This window comes from Equus asinus, chromosome 15, assembly GCF_041296235.1.
Source record: "Equus asinus isolate D_3611 breed Donkey chromosome 15, EquAss-T2T_v2, whole genome shotgun sequence".
Classification (NCBI taxonomy): domain Eukaryota; kingdom Metazoa; phylum Chordata; class Mammalia; order Perissodactyla; family Equidae; genus Equus; species Equus asinus.
Genome location: NC_091804.1, coordinates 37,079,539 through 37,103,377, shown reverse-complemented (window position 1 = coordinate 37,103,377; position 23,839 = coordinate 37,079,539). Strand labels below are relative to the sequence as shown.

The 23,839-nt window shown below is 50.1% G+C and overlaps 1 protein-coding gene across 50 annotated transcripts in view; it reads left to right on the top strand.

The window, feature by feature from the left end:
* ZMYND8 (zinc finger MYND-type containing 8) overlaps positions 1 to 19,936 on the top strand; it is a 115,659-nt gene extending 95,723 nt beyond the window's left edge. For 27 of the 50 annotated variants that reach the window (XM_070486054.1, XM_070486029.1, XM_070486027.1 and 24 more), the window contains 7 exons: positions 4,210 to 4,290; positions 6,055 to 6,133; positions 7,925 to 8,164; positions 10,161 to 10,321; positions 11,255 to 11,321; positions 16,498 to 16,581; positions 18,366 to 19,936. In XM_070486054.1, the coding sequence (XP_070342155.1) occupies positions 4,210 to 4,290; positions 6,055 to 6,133; positions 7,925 to 8,164; positions 10,161 to 10,321; positions 11,255 to 11,321; positions 16,498 to 16,581; positions 18,366 to 18,505 (852 nt within the window). In that variant the 3' untranslated portion in view covers positions 18,506 to 19,936. The remainder of the gene's footprint in view (positions 1 to 4,209; positions 4,291 to 6,054; positions 6,134 to 7,924; positions 8,165 to 10,160; positions 10,322 to 11,254; positions 11,322 to 16,497; positions 16,582 to 18,365) is intronic. The other 23 variants (XM_070486042.1, XM_070486034.1, XM_070486030.1 and 20 more) reach the window with 1 other exon arrangement.
* The last annotated feature ends 3,903 nt before the right edge of the window (positions 19,937 to 23,839 follow it).

Here is a 23,839-nt window from a genome sequence, read left to right as displayed (position 1 = left end):
GCCAAGTGCTTTTATGTTCGTTGTTGAATTTGGGTGGATAAAGCCTGCAGCTCTCCTCGCCATCATATGAGTGCCCTGGAGACAGGCGCAGGTGTGTACCAACAGACCACTCGGCAGTCACGACCACCACCAGACTGTCAGCTCCATGAGGGCAGGATTCTGTCTGTTTTCTCACTGCCAGGGCCTAGGACTGTGTCTGCACACAGTAGGTGCTTGATTCATAGTTGTCAAATGAATGCATGTTGTTGCCTAACTTCTCGTCACCAGGCTTATTACTATAGTAACTGTTCATAGTAGCTAATGAGTAATAATCTACTAAGAGTATTTAGTAAATTACTAAATGGGCAGTAATAATAATGAGTAAGCTATTGAAGTTTATAGACAGAATGGATGACAATAGTTGAGAACAGTCGTTTCTAGGATTTTTGAAATCTCATGATAAAGAGTTGCTTTATCATGTCCTGTTAAAGGTAGAATCTTTTAGTTCTGGATGGCGAGAGACAGTCTGTGGAATTTTTTACCAATGAGTTTTTGTTGGTCATTTTCTCATTCCTTGTATCTAAGTGTATTAGTTACCTATTGCTGCATAACAGATTGCCACAAAATGTGGCAGTTTAAAACAACACACATTTCTTACCTCACTGTTTCTGTGGGTCGGGAGTCTGGGCACGGCTCAGCTGGGTCCTCTGTGTCAGGCCCTTTGGCAGGCTGCAGTCAAGGTATCTGCTAGGGTTGAGGTTTCATCTGAAGGCTTGACTGGGGCAGGATTCACTTCCTCCAGGGCTGTTGGGCTGAGGGCCTCCATTCTAACTGGCTGTCGGCTGGAGGCCACCCTCAGTTGCTTGCCAGGTAGGCCTTCCCAACATGGCAGCTTGCTTCCTCAAAGCCTGTTAGAGAAAGCCTGCTAGCAAGAGGGAAGTCATGGTCTTATGTAGCATCATTGCAGAACTGTCCCATCACCTTTGCCATATTCTCCTGGTTAGAAGCAGGTTGCTAGGCCAGCCCACACTCGAGGGGAGGGGATTACACAAGAGTCTGTCTGTCACAGTAGGTAAGGTGACACTTGCAGTAGCTCATGTTTGCATGGCATTTACGTGGGGCCAGACACTGCTCCAAGCGCTCTGTGTGTTACTTACTCAGTCTTCATGACAAATTGATGAGGTCGGTGCCTGTGTTATAGATGTTATATACCCCCATGTTATAGATGAGAAAACTGAGGCCCAGTGAGGTTACGCAGCTTGTCTAGGGATCCGAATGGTAGCAGCCAGGATCTAGCAAGGCCTCTTTACCCGGCTTTGAGCTGGTTTCTGAATTCACCCGAAGCCTGCTGGCCACAGACGTCCACTGTCCACAAACTGATTGTTCTTGCCTGTGGCTCTTTTTAAGCAGCCCCACTTAATGAAGATTCACTGTGGCTAAAGAGATCATTAGAACTAGTCCTGGGGATAAGTTTGTCTCTTTATTTATACGTCTGTCACCTTTTTGAATAAAACGCGTGGATTGTTACCGAGTCCCCAAGTTTCAGAGCAGGAAGCATTCAAGTGTCGGTTACCTGTTGTCGTCCTCAAGCTTTTTGTCTTACCTGTTCAACTACCTCAACTAGTATTGACTTAATATTTTTATTTAAGTTAAATTAAATTTGATTTAAATTGACTTAGTTAAAGAGCTTAAATATAATTAAGCTTAACCTTGCAAGATACTGTTCCTTGTCAAGGCTTGAAGCCTAAGTCCATTTTCCTTTTTTTTAAAAACAGATGTTGTCGTAACAATAACATAACAATAACAGTGTGCAACTGAAATTTCACAAGATGGTAAACTATCATAAACTCAATAAAAATTAACTTTAAAAAACCCAAAAACCAAAAAACAGATATTGTCATGAAAATGTTAAAGACGTGCTGGCACCCAACTGCGACTTCCTTCCTAAGACGATCTGTAGGATTAGAAGAGAATTGAAAGGGGGGGGGGCACCTTTTCATCACTGATTTAAGAAGATGTCTGGTATTGCCGAAATGGTCTCTTGTTCTGCTTGCAGTTGCGTCTTATATCACCTTCCATCAGTTTGGTCCAAGCTGTCTGTTTGCAGATGGGAAAACTGAGGCACACCAAGTGGCTATGGCACTGTGGATATGCAGGTGGTTGGCACTGAGCTATTTTTCTCAGCTCCTGAAGCCACTTTTATTCCCCAACCTTCTGCCTTCTCTTTCCTCTTAGCAAAATTGAGGAATGGACTTTCTGATAGACGTTTTCTTTGCAGTTAAGAAAATGAGCACAGTGACATATTTTTGGAGCTGATGAACTTTCCTGTCTCCGAGGTGACCCGGAGTTGAAGATCCAGATTTGTGTGTTTTGGCAGAAGGGCCCTCTTTATTAATGTGGAGTTCTTTGCTATATTTGGAAGTAAGAGGGAAAGTCGGTCTACAAATTCATGATTTCTTAAAAATGGAATGTGACCATTGCATTAGTAATGTATTGAATTTCATCCACTTGCTGAAGTTTTCTTGTAAAGCAATTTTGTTTTAATATTTTAAATTGACGTGGTTGGTACAGTGAGGTAAGGAGGCCCACACAGAGTGGCCGACCCGTCAAGCTGCATAAAGCACATTCTTGCTGGCAGCCTCCCGGCCGGGCCCCCGCAACAAGCTGGGAGTAGAAATCTCAACAGATATTTTATTCATTTTCCTCCCATTTTGGGGTGAATTTGGGATTCCTATTTTGGGAGTTGGCAGGAGTTGTGCAATTCCATGCTCATGTGAATTTATTTTTCTGTAAAAAGAAGATGAACAAGTATTTCTTCATGAACACCTACCCTGTGGCAGGTACCCAACCACAGTCTTCATGTGGTCTTCTCATTTAATCCTTGGGCACACCCTACGAGGGGGCGCTGTTATTATCCTTGTTTTCTGCATGGGGAGCCGAGGCTGAGAGAGGGTGTGGATGGTAAGAGGTAATGGTGGGAACAATCTCGAGCTTCACACACGAGGGCTCTTTGTCCTGCCTTCTTACTGAATTGGAGCGGGCTGCAAAGCACGGGGGAGACTGGACAGTGGCCAGGCCGGGCCTGAGACCTAGCTTGGGCTCCTGCCCCGTCCTCTTTCTCCTGTGACGCAGGAGGGGTCAGCCGGCAAGTGGGAGCTAGAAGAGGAATCCATCCTACAAACACTTTAGTCGGTCAGCAGATATCTGGGTGCCTGCTGTGTGGACCTGCACGGATGTCACAAACTCGCTGATGCCCTAGGGGATCAGATAATTAAAGAAAAGGAAGATGGGAAACAAACTGGAAAGGCAGTGCCCTGACCAAAGGCATTAAAAGTGACAAACCAGCTCTGTCCACACGGTGGACTCTATTATTATTCGTCCATAAAAAGTAGTGAATTGCTGGTACCCCCAGCAACACAGATGAGTCTTGAGAACTTTGTGCTAAGTTGACAAGGCAGTCACAAAGGGCCACATATTATATGATTCCATGTATAAGAAATACCTAGATTAAGCCAATAGAAAGCAGGTTAGTGGTTGTCAGAGGCTAGGGGTGATGGGGATCTTGGGGGGTTAAGGCTGAGGGGGCACAGAGTTTCTTTTTGGGGTGATGAGAAGGTTCTGAAATTGATTGTGGTGCTGGATGTCCAACTCTGGATATACTGAAAGCCATTGAATTGTGCACTGTCAATGGGTGGGTTGTATGGTACATGAATGATATTGCAGTTAGATGGTTGTTTTTTTAAGGGGAAAAAATTTAAAAACAGCGGCAACAAATCAATCCATCCCTCAAACACAGTGTGCTGGCCAGATGAAACACATCTGGGGGCCGCGTTCGGTCTGCCCAGTTGAGTCTGTGGCCATAGAAACCAGCTTCATGGGTGTGAACTACGCCCACAGTGCGAGGCAGGGAATTTGTGCGTGAGTTCCTACCCTGATTTGGACCAGGTTTCTCAGCCTTGGTGCTAGTGACATTTTGGGTTGGATAATCCTTTATTGTGGGGGCGGTTCTGGGCACTGTGGGATATTTAGCGTATCTCTGGCTTCCCCCTACTGGATGCTGGTAGCACCCCCCACACCATCACTCAAGACAACCAAAAACGTCAAATGTCCCATGGGGGACAAAATCACCTCCAATTGAGAGCCACTGCTTTATCCACATAGATTCTAGATGTCTGTCATCTCGAAAAGCCTCAGGGAAGTCATCACCTTGTTTCTGTTTTTATCTTTCAGATGATGGATGCAATAAAAGGAACGATGACAGAAATATATAACGATCTTTCTAAAAACACTACTGGAAGCACAATAGCCGAGGTCAGAGGTGACACATAATTCCTTATTTGCTAAGAGTGTTTTATGGGCTGCAATAGGATGGTGCCATCAAGAAGCTCTTCTGGAAATCCGGTTGCTGAGCATGCTCTGCTGGTTGTGGCTGTTGGTGCGGGTATTTCTTCGTTTGGCCAGAAGGCTGGCGCTGTGGAGACACACCCTGCTTTGTGTAATCAGTTACTTCTAGTAAAACAGCCAGAAAATTAGAGCCTGAGTTAACCCATTGGTGAAACCAGAAACCCGTTCTTTTGGCCCCATGTAAAATTGTCTCCTTGATCTTCTCTGTAAGTTTGGACATTTTTATACAAGTGATCCTTGCTGTCTGAGAATTTGTGTACTGAGCCTGTGCAATTATGTGATCGCCTAGCGACTAGAGTGGTTAGAACATTAAAATGTCTGCTTATGAAGCGACCATTTATAAAATGAGACCTTCCTGAGCTTCGCTCGTAGGCGAATTCACTGCAGCCAGACGCAGACGGGTCACCAGGTGGAATGCAGTGGTGGCATTCCTTGAGGTCACGCAGCTGGTGTTGGAGAACTGTGGGAATTCCGTGCAAAGCCAGACTTTTGAGGCAGGGTTAGACTGGCCCCCAGATGAAAGAGGACGGTGTCCCGATGGCTCCCAGCAGAGACCGGGGTGAGGAGACCGGGCTGAGACAGCCCTGAGAGAAAGGACTCCCTTTGGATATTTTTGCTGCTGTGATCCTCTTCACGATGATGCTGGGGATGTCAAACAAGAATGGAAAATATTTCCTCAGAAAAACCTCCCCACCCCACCCCACCCCGCCCCACCCGCCACCATACTTCATTCTTTTTTGTTCATTTTAAGAACTGGCATGTGGTTGAAAGTACGGATCCATAATGTCTCACTTGAAACCTTGGGTCCGGATGTGTGCCAGAATTTTCCAGATTTTAAAGAGATAATATGCAATTAGATACAACATTTCTGCAGTGAAACAGAATTGTTCACACTATGTGGGATAAATCAGGATTTCTCACCCTCAGCACTGCTGACGCTTGTGCCAGATCGTTCTCTGTTGTTGGGGTTTTCTGTCTGTTGGAGGAGGTTTCGCAGCTTCCCTGGCCTCTACCCACTGGATGCCAGTAGCACCCCCAGTTGTGAGAACCCCAAATGTCCCCAGACATTGCAGTGACATGGAGGGAGAGGGGAGGGCAAAATCCCCCCAGCTGAGAACCGCTGTGATAATTAAACACTGTAATAGCCTCGTATCAGTTCAGATTGAGTTTATTTTTTCCCCTCCAAATTAATTTGGCCCCAGACTCCTCCCCCCATCCCCTTTGGATTTTAGAGACATTAGGCTTTGGAATTTCAGGTAAACGACTATGGAGCTCACCTGAAATATTAGGTAAGAGATGCAATAAAGCTATCTTTGTTTTAGTTTGATTTCTTTAGACCAAAGTCCTAATCAAACCTTTTGTGTATTTATTATGAAAATCTGGTCCATTTTTTCCCCTTTAAGTGGCTTTTCCTGGAACCAGTATTTCTCAGGAAAGATGGACTGCTTGTATTTGGTTTTCTGAAACAGAATTTCTCGTGAATTTGGGTTAAGGCACGGGCACCCACCTCCCTGGACTGTGGCTGTGGGAAGATGAGCACAGGTCCAGGCTGCCTGCCCCTCGACTCGCCGAGTGACCTTCCCCCTCACGGGTGGTGAGGGCTGCAGCTCCTGAGCCCTGTTGGTGACGGCGCCCAGACGCGCCGTTGAAGTCTCACTCTCCCCCTTACAGATCCGCAGGCTGAGGATCGAGATCGAGAAGCTTCAGTGGCTACACCAGCAAGAGCTGTCGGAGATGAAACACAACTTGGGTAAGGGCTGGGGGCCGGGCTGTCCTCGGGGAGCTGTTACATGTGAACTTCTTGGCACCCCTGGAGTCAGGGCCAGATGTGAATTGAGTCCAAAGTAGGCTAGGGGGGTGTACCACTCCTGGGGAGATGTGAGACTCCTGGAGAAACCAGAGAGAAGCAGGTGTCGGTGGGACCCCGCCCTCCTTTCTTCATCAGTGTTCCAGCATCGGCAACAAAATAACAGTAACACCTGAGCAGCTTCTACTTACTGAACTCTTGGCTTGTGCCAGGAACTGTCTTAAAGACTTTTTCACGAAACAACTAATTTAACTCTTACAGAAACCGTTATAAAGGGCTCTGATATTCCAGTTTTCAGGTGAAGAAACTGAGGCACAGATATTTTAAGGAAGTTGTTCAAAGTCACACAGCCGTGATTCAAGGCTGGGCACTCTGGCTCCAGACCGTCCCTGCTTAACCATCGAATGTTAGGGATTTTCACAGATTCCCTGTGCCTTACACGGTGGCAAAGCTGCTTTGTTGCTCCCTGGATTGGACTGACTGATGTTTCGTCTGCCGTTCTGTGTAGCTGTTACAGGTTTCCCGCCACAGGTAGAGCAGTTTCCTCCAGCCTCTCACCTGGTATCAGCCTCAGAGTCAGCATGCTGGGAACCAGCAGGAGCCCGCCCAGGTGTGCCCACCTGTTCACAGGTGCTAGATGTTTAAATCACGTGCTGCGAACCCCACACCCTTATGAAGCCAGCGGGCAAGGGACCCCTGGTCCCTCAGCTTATTGCCGTGAAGGAAGCTTGTTTGGTTGCTGTTGCTGCTGGTTTCTCTTGTAGAGGCAAGGGATCTCTTTCTGTGCAGAATCTCTCCATGTTTAAATATTGGCCGCACATTTGAAAACCCTCCGCTTGGGCTGGCTAGAGCGTGCCGCGGGCTGCAGCTCCCGGTTCAAGGCAGCTGTGGCTCATGGAAAGCTGGTTTCTGGCCACAAGTGTTTCTTGTCTTCTTCACAAGGGGTTAGTTTTCTTTATTGGTGTATTTTGGAGGGTTTTTTTTTTTTTTTAATTTCAAGAAAAGGATTTTAAGGAATTGAGGAACCATTTATTTTTCTTTTATTTCGATGTGCGGGTCGCTCCCAGGTGAATTGCAAATGCACTTACTGTCTGAAGTGAGATTAGAGAAATGTCAGCAGGCTGAACCGTGCGATAGCTGTCCTGTGAGCATCACGATCAGCCGCAGCGCCCTGTCTGTGGATTGGATCCACTGCCACTGAACACACTGGAAAGAGAGCACGTCCAAGTTCTAGTCCCAGCTCTGGCCTCTGTAGCTGTGTGCCTCAGTTTCCTCATCTGTGAAAGGGGTTTACAGTAGTGTTTACCTCATGGGAGTGGTATAAGGGTTAAATGAGGTAATAGAAGGTACTTAGAACAGCGCCTGTATACAGTACGTGCTGTGTAAGTATGTGATTGATTAAACAAAAGGCTTATACATAAAACCCAAAGTGAGTTTAGTGGAAGTTGTTTCGGGGTTTACGTGAAGGCTTCCCACAGAATCGCCGTGGGGCTCCTGTACCTCAGGTTCGAGGCGCCCCACCTTCATTATGACGAGCAGCTCGTTTTATGGACGAGACGAGACGCTGGGGCTTGGGGGGCGAGGTTCCTCTCCCAGGGCCTCACAGCTGGGCGGCTCCGGCCAGGCTCCCCACCTGCCTGTCGGAATCCACGGCCTCCCTCTCTGTCTGGTGTGAGTAACCCCATGGCCACGGCCGGGGCGGGGGCTGAAGCCAGGTCCTGTCCCCCTCCTCAGAGCTGACCATGGCCGAGATGCGGCAGAGCCTGGAGCAGGAGCGGGACCGCCTCATCGCCGAGGTGAAGAAGCAGCTGGAGCTGGAGAAGCAGCAGGCGGTGGACGAGACCAAAAAGAAGCAGTGGTGCGCCAACTGCAAGAAGGAGGCCATTTTCTACTGCTGCTGGAACACCAGCTACTGTGACTACCCCTGCCAGCAGGCCCACTGGCCCGAGCACATGAAGTCCTGTACCCAGTCAGGTACGCGCGGGGCGCCCCGGGGCCACGGAGGGGGCTGCCGCGGCAGGGGTGGCTTGGCAAGGCCCTGGCCACTGTCACTCGCAAACAGCTGTGTCTCTTACACACAAGAGGGCAGCATGCAGGCACAGGGCTGAGACGCGAGGCACAGGCGTCTTGAACCTCTGGCCTTTGCCAACGTCTCGGGCTTGTAATGACAACCCAGATGGCTCTGGTTTCATGGGAGTTCCAGTGGTTGTCCACCTTTTCCCCCTCCAAAAGTCAGTGGCAATGACCACAGATATTTGTGGCTGTTAGAACTATGAGGGTGCTACTGGCATCTAGAGGGTCAAGGCCAGGGATGCTGCTGAACACCCTACAAGGCACAGGGTAGCTCCCCCCAACAGAGAATGATCTGGCCCAAGCTGTCAATAGTACTGAAGTGGAGAAACCCTGCTTTTTAGGTAATCCTGGACTCCCGGCTTTGAAGAATGAGGATTCCCCCTTCTTATGTGAAGGAAAAGTGTTGGTTCTAGAACTAATCTGTCTTCATAACACTTTCCAGCACAGAGTGAGCAGATCTCAGGCCAGGGGACTCCAGTAGGAAACACTTGTCTAGTTAGAATTTATTAATAATATTTTAATGGGGCTGGCCCGGTGGCACAGCAGTTAAGTTCGCACATTCAGCTTCAGTGGCCTGTGGTTCTCTGGTTCGGATCCCAGGTGCAGACATACGTACCGCTTGGCACACCATGCTGTGGTTGGTGTCCCACGTATAACGTAGAGGATGTTGGGCATAGATGTTAGATCAGGGCCAGTCTTCCTCAGCAAAAACAGGAAGGTTGGCAGCAGATGTTAGCTCAGGGCTGAAAAAAAAAAAAAAAAATATTTTAAAAGTAATTTTTACAGTTAGATTTTATTTATGGCAAATGTTAGCTTTATATGGTTAGAATTAAAAGTCTCCATTTAAAAGAATTTATTTAAGTAAAAATAACGTAATATGACAAAGCTAAGTCTGTCTTTGAATTGGCAGAATTTTCAAAGGTGACGTATGAATGAGCAAGTGTGAGAAGTTCTCTCTAGACCAGGGGTTGGCAGACGTTTTTTGTGAAGGTCCAGGGAGTAAATATCTGAGGATTTTTGGGCTGTATAATCTGTCGAAACTGCTCGGCTTGTAGGGCAGAAGCAGCCACGGACAATGTGTAGTGGCAGGCGGGGGCTGCGTCCCGATAAGACTTTATTTACGAAAGCGGGTGGCACCAGTTTGCCGACCCCTGCTCTCGACAGCTCTCTAGTTTGTCATTTTTAAAACGGCAGCATTGAAGCATCCATTGCCGTGTTGTTAACCTTCTTTGGGGAGACGTCTTCTTCCTAGTGACTTTAACTCTCATCCTGTGGTGGAGGTACGTTCCCCTGAGGTCTGGAATGTGTCCGATGGCCCCTCCGCTGTTGCTACAGGGTGGCCCAACTGTCCTTCAGCTTTCCTTTCTTTGTGGTGTCATAAGGTCCATCCTCCTGAAATTATTCTCGAACATCCTGGTTTTCACTTTATCCACGTTTTCACGTCTCCAGATACTCTGTGCCTCTGACGTCATGTTGCTTTTCCCGTGGATTTCCTTGCCCCGCCTCAGAAGGAATCAATCCACAGGGCTAAAGTAGGTCCAAAGTTAGAAATGGTGAAATGAGTTATTCTAGATCCGCAGTAGCTGGCTCTTGCCGACGTTTGTTCCACGAACGTGGTTTCGTCTCCAGGATGGTTTAATAAACCTTGAATTGCTAGCTATTAAAAATCAGCGTATTTTCACACAAAGTCTGGAATTGCAGCTTCTGGGAAACTTTGTGGCCCTGGGCCTGACTCGTGCCCTAGATGGGGCTGAGCAGCCGCTGCCTCCGTTATGGATGGTGCTGGGGTCAGGGTTGTGCTGAGCCGCGGGGCCGTGGCCTGCAGAGCGGGGCTCCCTGCATGTCTGAAGCCATCATCCTCCGCTTATATGTGGCTTCTCTGCCCCTTTGCCCCCAGCTACTGCCCCTCAGCAGGAAGCAGATGCCGAGGTGAGCACAGAAACACTAAACAAGTCATCCCAGGGGAGCTCCTCCAGTGCCCAGGCAGCCCCTCCGGAAGCGGCCAGTGCCTCGAAAGAGAAGGAGACGCCGGCTGAGAAAAGCAAGGACAGTGGCTCAGTGAGTATCCCCTTGCCCTCAGCCAGCGACACTACCCTGGGAGCCAAGCAGAGGCTCAGGACCCGTCCCCATGCCTGCCAGCCCGGCAAGTCCCATGTTGGAGGGGCTTTCTCTCTTCAAGGCGGGGTAATCTGAGAATCTTAGTCTGGCTCCTTCTAACCAGTGGGTGTGTGGGCAGGTGTGTATTTAGAACCACATTGTCCAGTAGAAGCTTCTGTGATGATGGAAATGTTCTGTATCTGCTCTGCCCAGGATGGCAGCCACTAGCCACGTGTGGCTCTGGAACACCTGAACTGTGGCTCGTCTGATCAAGGACCGGAATTTTAAATTTTATTTAATTATAATTAATTTAAATACAAAGAGTCACATGTGGCTAGTGGCTGCCACGGTGGATGGCGAAGGTCGCACCTCACAGCTCCCAGTGTCGTGTGGGATACGTAACGTGGATTGTGTGCAAACGTTATTTTAGGCGGCACACTGGTAACTTTTTACATTTTTAGCCCTGTATTTATTTCAGTGTGTATTAGGTAAAAATAAGTCTTTATCCCATCAGTCACCCTTTGATTTTGTTGATATTATTGCCTAGTAAGAGGTTAATGTGAACTAAAAATAAATTGATTTTGAAGTACTATATTTCCTTTTTGGATATGGCAAGAATCTGGAGGGTGTGCAGGTCAGTGAGTGAAGTGGAGGAAGCAGTGAATGTTCTAGAAGCTGAGGCTATAGGGTTGAGTAAGGGGCCACCCCAGTGCCGTGTTGAGCCTGCTCATTCCGGGAGTCACCGTACAGTGTGGGGCACCCCAGCGGACCTGGCCTTCCCGCCGGGCAGAGGGCACGAAGGGGCCTTGTGGGCAGCGTGGATCCCTGGGCTTCCCTGGGGGGCTACATTGGCCCCAGGGCCTTGAGTCCATCTCTCTCTCTTTGTATTTCTAGACCCTCGACCTTTCTGGCTCCAGGGAGACGCCCTCCTCCATTCTCTTAGGCTCCAGCCAAGGCTCGGGTATGTTGCCCCCGTGGGTGAATGGTGCGTCCTCAGTCCGCGCAGGCAGAGGGGCAGCCATCTCCTCAGGGAGAGCTTTCATTATGGCGGGGGCTTCCCAGCGACTGTGGGTCCTCGGGGATCCCTGGGGGCGCCCTGGGCGGGGCTTGGGGGTGAGGGGTGGCTGGGCAAGTCGGCTTTCAGGCGCCCCTCCAAACTGCTTGGCATTGACTTGTCTTTGTTTTATTTATTGGGGTTCCACCTAAAACTTCCTTTGGACAGAGAGCTCTGTGCTGGCCCGGGCTGGGGTAGAAGACGCACATTTGGGTTGGGCAGGTCTTCTGCCCTCGGGGAAACGACCACAGTGAACGACACCAAGTGAAACTTTGTTCCTGAGGTCCCAACACCCGCATTTGGTGGATGAGGGCACTTGAGCCTTTAGAAAAAAGAAGAAAAGTTTTAGGTGGATGAAGTTGCTGTAAAAACCTTTCCTCTTGGCCAATCACCTGGTAGGCTGTTTTGGGGGATTTTCTGAGACTAACTTTCGTTTTTCTCTTCAGTGGGGTTTGAGCTGTCCTTTTTCCTAGCTCAAAGGATCTTTCTCCTGCACCCTCCTAAACTAGTTTTGGGTCATTCCAGAAGGGTTCAAAGAAAGTGCCTCTCTCGTTGGCGACAATTGTGCTTGATTCAATGTCCTTCAGTTCCAGGATCTTTCTCTCTGCCAGATGATTCTCTTCAGCTGAAAACCAAAAATTTTATTTCACTTCTGCATATTAAGTGCATAGACAAAGAAGTGATGTCCCTTGTTAGGGTGGCTGGAGAAGGTTTCCGGAAGGGGCTGGAGGGTGGTATTCGCATTGGGGGGGTGCATAGGAGGGAGTGGCCTGAGCCGACTGAGGGAGAATAGAAACTAGGTGGTAAATACGATTGAACCACCCCTTGAGAAAGGAACTCCCCGTCAGTCCCCGGACTTGGTCTCTGAGAACGAGTTCAGTCTGGTGCTAAGATGTCGTTCTCATCTCTTTGATCTTTTCTAGTTTCTTTTCAACAAAGACAGAGCAGGCTGCAGACTTAGTAGCATGGGGCGCACCGAGAATTTAGTGCTGCAATTTGGTTTTTCTTGTGTTTATTTGTAGAGTTGCCTTTGGTGTATGGCAAGTATTACTGATTTTCTGCTTTTAAGTGGTGATACAAAAGTTTGTTTTATTTAAGTTTAAAAATGAGTTTAAAATAAAAACACGAACTAAGTCATAGGTGGGAGGATTGTGGGTGTGTGACGATTGTGAAGGAGGCGTGAGGACGGCCGAGTCCAGGAGATGCTGCTTCAGACTGGGGTGCTCTTAGCGGTTCGGAGCAGCACGGTGGTGGGATCCCCACGGAATCGGGGAGATCAATGATGCCGTGGTGTATGGAATCTTCTGGAATCAGCAGCATTGCATACAGGAAGGGGGTTGGGAGATGTGTCGTATTCCAGTTCCGAGGTGACTGAGATATCAGCTAGCCGAGGGGTCTGCAAACTGCAAAGGGCCGCACGGTAAACATTTTAAGCTTTGAAGGTGACACGACACCGATTCTGTTGCAACTGCTGAACTCTGCCGTTGTCGCGTAAAAGCAGATAGGACGTCAGTGGGTGTGGCTGTGCTCCAGTGAAACTGTAGTTGAAAAACAGGCGATGGGCTGGATCTGGCCCGTGGGCTGTCCGAGGGGGTGGAAAGCAAGGTTCAGATTGGAGAGAGGAGGCAAGAAGCCTGGTAGATGCTGGTGACTTGCTGCTAGGAGGGTGGGGGAGGAGAAGAGGATCCCAAGGAGTCTGGTGACACAAAGGGGTGGGGGGGCAGAGAGGAGGAGCCAGATCCCGACTTCTCCTCAGGTTCGTGGAGGGTGCATGGCACTGGGCTTTGTGTAGACGGTTGGAGGTCCACAGGGTTTGTTGAGTGACTCTGGGGCCAGGCCCTGGGCTGGGGCTGGGGACTTAGAGGGGAAGGAGCCAGGCAGCTCCTGTCTTTAGGAGCCGTCACGGGAAGTCAGCAGAGCTTAGTGTGAAGAGCGCGAGGCGCGTACACAGCGCATCATGTGTTATTTCCAACATCTCTGAGAGAGGAGTTGTTCCAGTGAGGAAGCCGAGGCCCAGAGAGGTTAATGCACATGCCCGAGTAACTCAGCGAGTGACTGTTGGAGCCTGGACTTAGTCCACGTCTCTCTGACTCCAGACCTGGGCTCTCAACGACTGTGCTGGGGATTCTGAGGTTGACCTGTATGAAACTGCTATTTTTGTAATTCAGAAATGGTGGATTACTGGTACGTTGTGTGGCTCAGCTAAGACGACACTAGTCTGTGGTGGAAGCGAAGGCTGCGGATGTGGCCTTTTTTCCCCTTCCCATCTCCTCACTCTTTTCTCTCTTCACTTCCTGCCCTCCCCCCTTCCCCATAGTTTCCACGGCTCATCCCAGTGCGACCCCGTGAGCATAGCCTGGTCTCCCCATGCCTTCCTGCCTTCTCAACATGTCCGTTTGGCAGAACCCCGCCTCGGAGAAACCCCAGCCTTCTCCTTTTTACTCACCTGCACCCAGGCATCCGAGCTCAGCTGGAAAAAGTTACACGGGAGGACAGACTCGTCCTGCCACACACGCAAAAATCCTTGACCACTGACCTCAGAGCAGAGGTTCTCATCTGCCTGGTTGTCTGACCAAATTTCTTCCTTCAACCGATGTTCCAGCCTCCCACCTGTCCCCTCCACCGTCACTGTGAGCAAAGAACACTGCCTCTTCCTGCAGAGGAGCACCAGCCAAGCTGTCCCCCCATCCCACCCTTCCTGCGGCTGCACCTCCCCTTTCCTCCCTGTTGTCGGTCAGGGCCTGAATTCCTGCTCTCAGCTGCTTCCTTCCCTGGGCATTTGAACGTCCCCCTGTGTCTCCGGGTTCCTCCCTTGACACCCTGCATCCTCCCCAGAAGGGTCTGTGATGCTGGCGCTGCTGTGTGCCGGCGTTGTCTGCTATGGTAGCTGTGAGCACCAGTGGCTGTTGGACCCTTAAACTGTGGCCAGTGTGACTGAGGAGTGGAATTGAACATTTTGTTTGACTTGAACTTTAAATAGCAACATTGTAGCTGGTGGTACCATACTGAGCAGCCCGTGGGAAGACCTGTCCTGTCGACTTCCCCCGCCCACTTAGGCGTCTCCTTACGAGCTGTCCTTCCATCTTGCCTCCATTTCCCCTTCTCACCCGCTCCTGCAACATGCTTTCTGTTTCAATACGCCACCTGAAAGTCTTTTTACCATGGTCACCATTGAGCCCTGAGTCATTGACAAGCAAGGACATTTTAAATTCTAAAGGTCGTTTGAGACCTTGTCTGACAAAGAAGCTCGGATCGGTTAGAATCACAGAATTTCCACATCGGAAGGGTCCCTCTCTGCGGGTCTTGGGGAAAGAAAGAGGTGGAACCGGGACTACAGTTAAGGAGATGTCTGCAGTTAGGACGTTGGAGGAGGCGGGACAGAAGGCGCCTCAGGGAGGTGGGAGCGCCAGGCAGCTCCTTGGCAGAAACTGCACCGAGTTCAGGCGCTGTGGCCGCCGGGTCCGAGCAGCAGAGAGGCGCGCAGGAGTCCGTGGGCCCGGGCAGGACAGCTGTTTTCTCCTCAGAGCAGTTTGTGCTGACGCTTGTGCCAAAGCAGAAAGACGGACTTGTTTTCGGTCCTCTCCCAATCCCTCGTACGTCTGACCTGACTTCTGCCAGCTGTTGCTGTTTGGTGACAATGCAGATAAAATCTCCCGGGGGGAAGGGGGCTTCACAAAACATTGAGGTTTCTAAGCGAGCTCCTCGTATGCCCCTGGTCCGAGGATGGTCAGACGGGGAGTCTAGCTGGGAGGGAGAAAGGTTTGGTGGGGGTCTGAGCGTCCTCCATGGGGGCGCGTGGGCCTCTCCTGTTTGCCTGTCTTCTCACTTTAATCAAAGCAATGCATGCATATAGTTAGAGAAAATAAAATCGCACAGGGAATACCAGTGTCTGGTCCCAACCTTCACCGCTGCCTTGTGCGTCTGGTACTTATCTCCTTCTTTATAAATAATGTGCTTCCCTATACTTCTGTTTCTGGACTTTATCTTTAGACGTTGCTTGTTGACTTCTCACTTTAAAAGATGAGCGTTGAGGTCATTTATGACTTTTTTTCTCCCTCTCCTTCCAAACTACTCTTGTCACTATTTTGTGTTCTCTGCCTTACCTTGGTCAAATAAAACTCTCTGTGGTTCTTGTTCTGTCGGCTAGAGACAGCATCTCTCGGCAGCCCGTCTCCTCCTCCCCGCTTCGACCCCGTCGTATCCAGACTTTCCACCTTCTCTGCTCTGACTTCCCATCATCGAGGCTGAGAACACGTGCGTTCTTTTCTCTAAGTGCAGTTGACTCTGCTCGCTTTCGGCTGTAGGCCGAGTCTAAGGCAGTGAAATGCGATAATCCGTGTTTCCGTCATTATGGTCATGCCGTTTGTTGCAGAGTCAATAGTGAGTGTACTGTGGTTACATTTCCATTCTTGTCCAGCTTTCCTTGTTCCTGGACTGTCTCTGTTTTTTGCTTTATCGTATCTTCCCTTCCTTCTCTACCAAACTCTTCACCATATCAGTTATTTTGAGACTCCTTTCCTCTCACTGATTTTGACTCTTCAATGTCAGATATCATTTGTGGGTGACCTACCATTGTAGCTGAGGGTGTGGCCCACTTGGTGTCTCGTCTGTAGCCCTGTCCTCAGTCCGCCTCACCGCAGGCACACCGCCCTCCCCTCGCTGTCCTTGGCAGCAGACGGTGCCCCGAGGAGTCTGGACTCCTGGGCGCTGCCTCCCGCCTTGCTGTGGTGCTGGCGCCTCTGTGCCCTGGCTCAGTTAGGCTCTGGGCAGCTCTAGTGGTTCTGAGGGTTTTGCTTTCAAGATTCTGAGACGTAGAGCCTTACAACGTTGCTTTTATGTCATTATGTACCTCCTTTCCCACCTGTAATGCTGGGCTGCATCCAGTTATCCAGCTCATGGTTCAGCAGGCCTTTGACAAGCCTGAGCCTCCCGTGATATGCGTTACGTTGGAGAATGGGGACTCAGGAAGCAGCCCCCAGGTCTGAGGACAGTAGCCTATCGAGGAGCAGAATAGGGAGCACTTGGGGTTGTGCGGATTTGAGCTCTCTGACACACTCTGAGGCTACCTGTGCTATCTCTTCAGTTAGCAAAAGGTGTGACAAGCAGCCTGCCTATGCCCCAACCACCACAGACCACCAGCTGCACCCCACCTACCCCGCCCAGAAGTGTAAGTATGACCCTGTCTCATGGAAGCTGCCGGGGAATTTTTCCTGGCATGCAGAAGGCTTGTGTGTGTGTGTGTGTGTGTGTGTGTGTGTTTTCTTTGTGGGCGTGTCTTCTCCTGTTCTCTTGAGTGATGGTCTTGCCTTTCCTTGCAGCATCTCTTAGCTGTGCCTCTGTGGCCGTCGGAAACTGCAGTGGGAACTGAGAGAGCCGAGCGTGTAGTGTGGCTTCTGGAGGGGATCATTCTCGCTCTTTTCCTAAAGGGTTCTAGGTTAACACCGAGCCTGCCCCAAAGTCACTGGCCACACCAGCCAAGCACCCTGTGTCCTCTTTCTGTGAGGAGCTGGGCTCTCAGACGCAGCCTGGCTCTGTGATGCAGGCTCTGTGCTAAGCTCAGCCCTGCTCCCATTTCTTCTGGTGCCCCAGCCGCTCTCTGCTTTCACCGGAGCCGGGCGAGCAGGGGGGACTTGATGTGGCTTGATGCCATTGTCGTAGGATTTTCTCATGTATGGTGGTGACCGACTTACACCACTGCCCAAAGACCTTCCGGAAGAACTCACGGTGTTGGCATCACAAACAGGGAAGGAGGCGTGGAAGAGGTGGATTCAGGGCTGTCAGGAAGACTCGGCCCTTGACCCCAGCTCTGCCCACCCGAATCCCGCCTCCTTTCGGTCACTGATGCGTGTGATTCCAAAGCGCTGTGCCCTGAGTTGACTACAGCACTGTGGAGATCCTTATCATTCTCTTCCCTGCTTATCTTCCAGAAACAGAACGCATGGCCAAACACACGTGGCCCTTTTTACGGGGCGATAAGAAACGTCGTCCCGGGCGAGGACGCGGTCCTTTCCTCCCTCCCTCTGACTCTGTCTGTAAGCTTGCCAGTCGGTTTCTCTCAGTCACGTATTATCACCCCACCTCAAGACATTGCAGAAGAAAGTTTTGCCCCACTCTGTCCACACGTGGGAAAGGATCTCAGCTGCGATGGTCTTACTTGTTTGCTGACGGGTCTCGCGGTCGACCTGGATGTCCAGCTGCGGCTGCGGCCTGAGCTGCTTCACTTGCACAGATGGCTCCTTCGGCTTTTCCATCACCTTCCTCGTTGCTCACTCAGCCTGTGTTGAGCTGCTTGTGGTACACACGTCCTTGGAGCTCTCTTCGGTCTTACTCTGGTTCTGCCTCCTTCAGTGACCCTTCACCTTGTCTTTCCTGGGAGCCAGTGGGTCTGCGTTCCCAGCTGGACTTGACCGTTCTCGTCCACATTTCTTCTCTTCTATATCCACTCCCTTGGGTGGTTTGGTTATAAGCCTGTTTGTTGAGTTGCCTATAAATTTAATGATTAAAGAAACTCTGTTAGTACAAGTAAGTGGATCGAATGCCAAATTTTGGTGCCTTTTTCCAGTGGCCAAGGTTTGGCTACAAGTGCATGGGATCTTGGTGTCGTTCAGCCATGTAATAAGGGCTTACAGTTCCCGGTGCCACACAGAAATGCCTTCCTTGGCAATTTAGTACCTTTCTCACTAATCTTTGTTCTCTGTGAGCGTGACCCCCTACTGTTTTTCCAATCAGCTGTTGTTAAACCCTCGAAAATTAAGTTGTTCTACCTCTGTATTCTGCAGACCCACAAATTTAAGGACGTCTCTGGTGGCGGTATTTTAGGCATCAGTGTCGTGTGGAATGGGGAGGGGAGGGTGGCTTCCCGGGTAGGAGATGCGGGTCACAGGATGGGGCAGTTCCCCTCGGTGGAAGCGAGCAGGGATGCTGACATGCCTTTCTGTTTTCTCCCCCCAGACCATTCCCGGAGCAGTAAATCCAGTTGCTGGAGCAGCAGCGATGAGAAGCGAGGCTCGTCGCGTTCTGAGCACAACGCCAGTACCAGTTCCAAGAGTCTTCTCCCAAAAGAGTCTCGGCTGGATACCTTCTGGGACTAGGGACAAATTGCGACACAAGCCACCCACCCCTTGGAGGAAAAAAACCAGACACCAGGAAAACAGGAAACAGCAAAGAAACGTGAGACAGAACCACCACCTTCAGACTTGAGAATTCCCAGCCTTGGGACTGGGCCTTGGCGCCTGCACATAGGGCGGCCTACACTACACAGCGTTCAGCATTAGCCTTGACTGAGGACGGCTGGACCCACACGAAACCTATGCTTTAGATGTAAATAATGTACAATCTGTGGATGTCCTTGAATCTAGAGTACCTTCCCCTTTTTATATTTGTATCGACTTTAACTTATAAAAAAGAAAAAAGAAAAACAATTAAAAAAAAACCCAATAACAAAAAGAATGTTTTGGTGTTGGAGAAGGGATGGTCAGGCAGCCCCTGCGTGACGCGGTGGTGTGGAGACGGGGCCCTGGGATCACTGTGGCACACAGGTCCTCCTCCTCCCTGGCTGCCCCGGGGGAAAGTGAGCCCTTGTCACTCGTCTGTCTGTGCGCAGCACATTGGGATCAGGAGTTGTGGTGCAGATTCTATGCCGTCGTGGGCATGTCACATCAAGCCATCGGCCCCTTTTAGATACTCTGTTATGATGTTAGGAAATGCAAGCTCTCTGGAACCCGAAGGACACACGGAGAGGCTGGTTTATTTTGTGTGATTTCAATGATGACTCTACTCCTAAAAGGGAAAAAATGATGTCCTTGTTTACAGAAGACAGACAGAAACAAGCCCTGCTCAGCTCAGTCGCAGAAGAGAACAGAGAGACTGTTAGAGTCATCAGCTTTGAAACAAAGAGCGACCTTTTCTTTGCTTTCTGGTTCCTTTAAACACACTCACACACACTTGGTAAGAAGAGATGCTCTGCTTTTCGGGAGCAGGAACTCAAAGGCAAGACGCACGCAGAGGACGTTTGAGTCTGGGATGAAGCATGTATGTATTATTTATGTGATGGAATTTTACGTTTTTATGGAAGCATGAACAAAGGCAGTGCGAGAGAAGGCCAGACCCCGCCATGCTGTCTGTTACACTACGTATGCTGTAGTCCCATTTTGTATGTTGTGTAAAACAAAAAGCATTGAGCAAACACACAGGTGATGTATGCACATGAGAAAATTAATTGTACGATATCATTCCAGTACATTCGGTTGCACATTTTAGTCTCGTTTACTTTCTCTTCATTGTTGATAAGAGGATGCGATCTGTACAGTTTCCAGCTAGTTACCCATATTAGAGAAGAAATAAAAAGAGCGTATTAGAAGAAAACAGGAGAGAAAGAACATTTGTGAATTGCAGTTGTCAAAAAAAAAAAATAGCCTAGCTGGCCTTATTTGTGAAGCATAATTGCTTTTAGCATATGGAAGTATTTTTTCACATTTTCTTTGTATAAAATTTGTATTAAACTTAAATATCTTTTTTGATGATGGTGTTTCTTTGTGACTGAGCCAGTGGACTCACACGGTATGCTCTTTTGGGTTCCTCCCCTTCCCCCCGATTTTTTCAGATTCTTCACCTTTTTTTAATTAAACTGTTTTGGAAAAATGGCTTGGTCGTCCTCAAATGTGCAGTTTTCCATTTGGTTGGGATGGCCGTGCCAGGTGTGCATGACCAAACACAGGGCCGGGGCCACCAGAGGTGAGGGTATCTCCACAAGTGGGCGCTTTCCTGGGACGTCCAGTTCCTTGGCCGTTGTTGACAGACGTGAAACAGAAGGGAAGTCCTGGCTGAGTCTTAGGCGAACGGGGAGGGGAGTGAATTGTCTCTTCATGGCCAAGATGGAGGCCTGGGCTCAGTTGAGTGGGCAGTGCGTGACCTTGGCCCAGGCAGATGGCCACTTAATTTTCATGTGTCATAAAATATTATTTTGATTTTTTCCAACCGTTTAGAATGAAACACTGTTCTCAGCTCATGCGTCGTACAAAAGCAGGGGATGGGCTGGATTTAGCTAGCAGGCCATTTGCTGACCAGTGCTATGAAAGGAACAAAACAGGGATGGTTTAGAACAGGACCAAGGGGTGAAGGTGGCTACCCTAGCTGGGACTATGCCAGGGCCCTCTCTTGGGAAGGGACATTTGACCTGAGACCTGAAGGAAGAGCTGGATGTGGGAAGATAAAGTAGGTGAGCGATCCAGACAGTGACCAGCAAGTGCAAGGGCCCTGGGGTACTGTGAGCTTCACATGTCAACGAGGAGCAAGGAGGCTGGGTGGCCTAGAGGAGTGAGGTGGAGAAGGGCAGTGGTCTGAGGCATTCTTGTGGTGGGTTGCAATCTCCCCATGACCTGGGGTATGAGCCAAGCCAGAAAGGGCTACTCACTACCCTGATGTGACCTCCCATTGGCTGTTGTAGAAACAGGCCCCAAAAGTGACTAGCTCAAGGCCATAGAGCCACTGAAGGAGTCTAACTGGACTCCTATGTAAGTGCTCTTTCCAGTAGGTGGGGCATTGTCATCTTTTAAGTTAAAACAGTGTCTAGCTTCCTTTTTTTGGGCATGCACGTGCGCCCTCCCTGCATTACCTCATTTTATCCTGAAGACCACAGAGGGGGCGGCGCCACAGCCCCATTGTAGGGGACAAGGGCGAGGCTGCGAGAGGGAAGGCACGGTCACCTCATTGTCATCCTTCTGCTCCAGCCAGCCAGACCCCTGCCCGTCTCCAGGCTGCTAGAGTTGCTGCTTCCTTGGCCTGGTACCCCCTGTCCGGGGCTGGCGGCTTATTCTTCGGGTTCTTTCAGATGTCACCTCTGAAGTAGCCACCCCTCACCCTTATCCTCTGTCTCATCCTCTTCCTAGTTTCCTTCATGTTCCTGAGCAAAGTCTGTACGTATTTATGACTTTATCTTGTGTGTGTCTGTCCTACTCGAATGTGAGCTGTGGGAGGGGACGGCTCTCCACTGCCATGTCCTCGGCTTGGAAGAGCCAATGATGAAGGTCACACGACCCCTAAGTGGGGGGGGCAGCCCCTGAGCCTTGCTCACCTTGAGTGTCCCGGTCCCCCGCGCCTCCAACTCCGGCCCTTCCTGGCCCCAGCCGCAGCCTCCCTCCCAGAGAAGAAAAGACCTGAGAAGGATGCGGCTGACGGGTAGAGAAGTAGCTGCTTTTAAAAAAAGGTTGAGTTTTACTTCTCCTTTTTATTTGACTAGGTAATACAGTCACGTGCCTGGAATGTGAAAGATATGAGGCCCCCCCAGTGCGAAGTCCTCCCTGGTCCTCTCGGGTCCCTTCCTGTGTGTCCCTGAGTCACTGCACGCACAGACCAATGCAGACAGCAAGTTTTCCCGCCGTGTTTATACATAAATGGCAGCATTTGATCACACACACTTCTGTCCCCTTTTTAATTGCCCTGAAGCCTGGGGTATGGCCATGTTGGTACCTGTCCAGCGCTGCCTCGTTCCTCTTAGCAGGTGTGCGATCCTGTGACACGGGAGAGGACGGTGCATGTCCCAGCCCCCAGTTGACGGATGTCCAGATCGTCTGCAAACACTGGCCAGGGCAGACTGACCTGCGCTTGGGGGTGAGTCACGAGCCGTGTGAGGGGACCCTCGGGAGTCATCCCAAGTGGTTGCACCAGAGGGTCAATGAGTGGCTGGAAAAGAGAAGGACTTGGGGGTTCCAGACAGGGCTGCAGGGCCTTCGCCCTCTGACTTTGGTCTGGGTCCAGGGTCGTCAGATGCTCAATGACTTGGAACCTCTGAATGAGGAGAAGAGGGGGACACCTTGGGGGTTTGGCAACCCTGCGGAAGGGGCCACAGTCCTTGCTCTTTCAGCAATGGCCCTGCATCAGGCTGGCCCTGAGACCTTCGATGCAGCAGGCACTCTCGCCACCTGGTGGCCTCCAGCAGAACTGCAGCCCCCAGAGCCAGAGCCGGACCATGGGCCACAGGGAGGAGGTGGGCCGAGGCTGGCGTTCAGGCGACTTCCTGAGCACACTGTATGAGCCAAGCACGGGGGACACAGCGCCGAACACAACAATCTCGGCCTCTGTCCTCACTGATCTGATATTTGGGAACGAGTCCAATATGCACATAATAGAATCCCGGGCGGGCAGACATGTTGAAGGTCAACCAGCAGGGTCTGGAGGGGAAGCAGCTGTGGGACTGCGGACAGGCTCTCCGAGGAGCTGGTCTTTGAGCAGCAGCAGGAAGGAGGTGGGGACTGAGCCGTGATGTCTGGGTTAGCGATTTTTTTTCCTTTTTCTCCCCAAAGCCCCCCAGTACATAGTTGTACAATCTTCGTTGTGGGTCCTTCTAGTTGTGGCATGTGGGACGCTGCTTCAGCGTGGCCTGATGAGCAGTGCCATGTCCGCGCCCAGGATTCGAACCAACGAAACACTGGGCCGCCTGCAGCAGAGCGCGCGAACTTAACCACTCGGCCACGGGGCCAGCCCCCTGGGTTAGCGGTTTTTAACAGTGGCTGAACATTAGAAGCACTTGAAAAGATATAAAACAACAAGCCAAAAGTGCCCAGATGCCAGCCCGCTCCCTGAATAATGCTGCCCGACTGTCTGGGGTGGGGCATGGGCGTCTGTACTTTTTAAAGCTCCCCAGGTGACCTAATGGGCAGCCGAGTTCAGAGCCACGAACCTGGTTGGAAGAAGATCCTGGGCAGGAGGAGAGCAGAGGTGGGGCCTGCGTGCTCCGGGGGAGGAGGCAGGCCAGTGAGGCAGGATGGAGCGATGCAGGGCTGGGGGTGGCGTGGGGAGCTGATGAGATCAGAGGGAGAGAGGGGTCGCACTGTGCTTCAAAGGACATGGTGGGTAGTTTTGTCAACAGCTTTATTGAGCTGTAATTCACATACCATACAACCCACCCATTTAATATCATTCAGTGGTTTTTGGTATATTACATTATTAACTTTTTAAAAAACTGTGATAAAATATATATAACAGAAAATTTGCCCTATTAACCATTTTTAAGTGTACAATTAATTTAGTGGCATTAATCAGAGTTATGTTTTGAACATAAAAATTTTTCCAGGGCCGGCCTGGTGGCGCAGCGGTTAAGTGTGCACGTTCCACTTTGGTGGCCTGGGGTTCGCCTGTTCGGATCCCGGGTGTGGAGATGGCACCGCTTGTCAAGCCATGCTGTGGCAGGCATCCCACATATAAAGTAGAGGAAGATGGGCATGGATGTCAGCTCAGGGCCAGTCTTCCTCAGCAAAAAGAGGAGGATTGGCAGCAGATTTTAGCTCAGGGCTAATCTTCCTCAAAAAAAAAAAATTTTTTTTTCCAAACCTAAACATTCATCGACCACCTTCCTAGCAGGTACATCAGGACACCACTTATATTAATACGCATTTTCTTTAATCTGTCAAAACAAAGGTTACCCATAT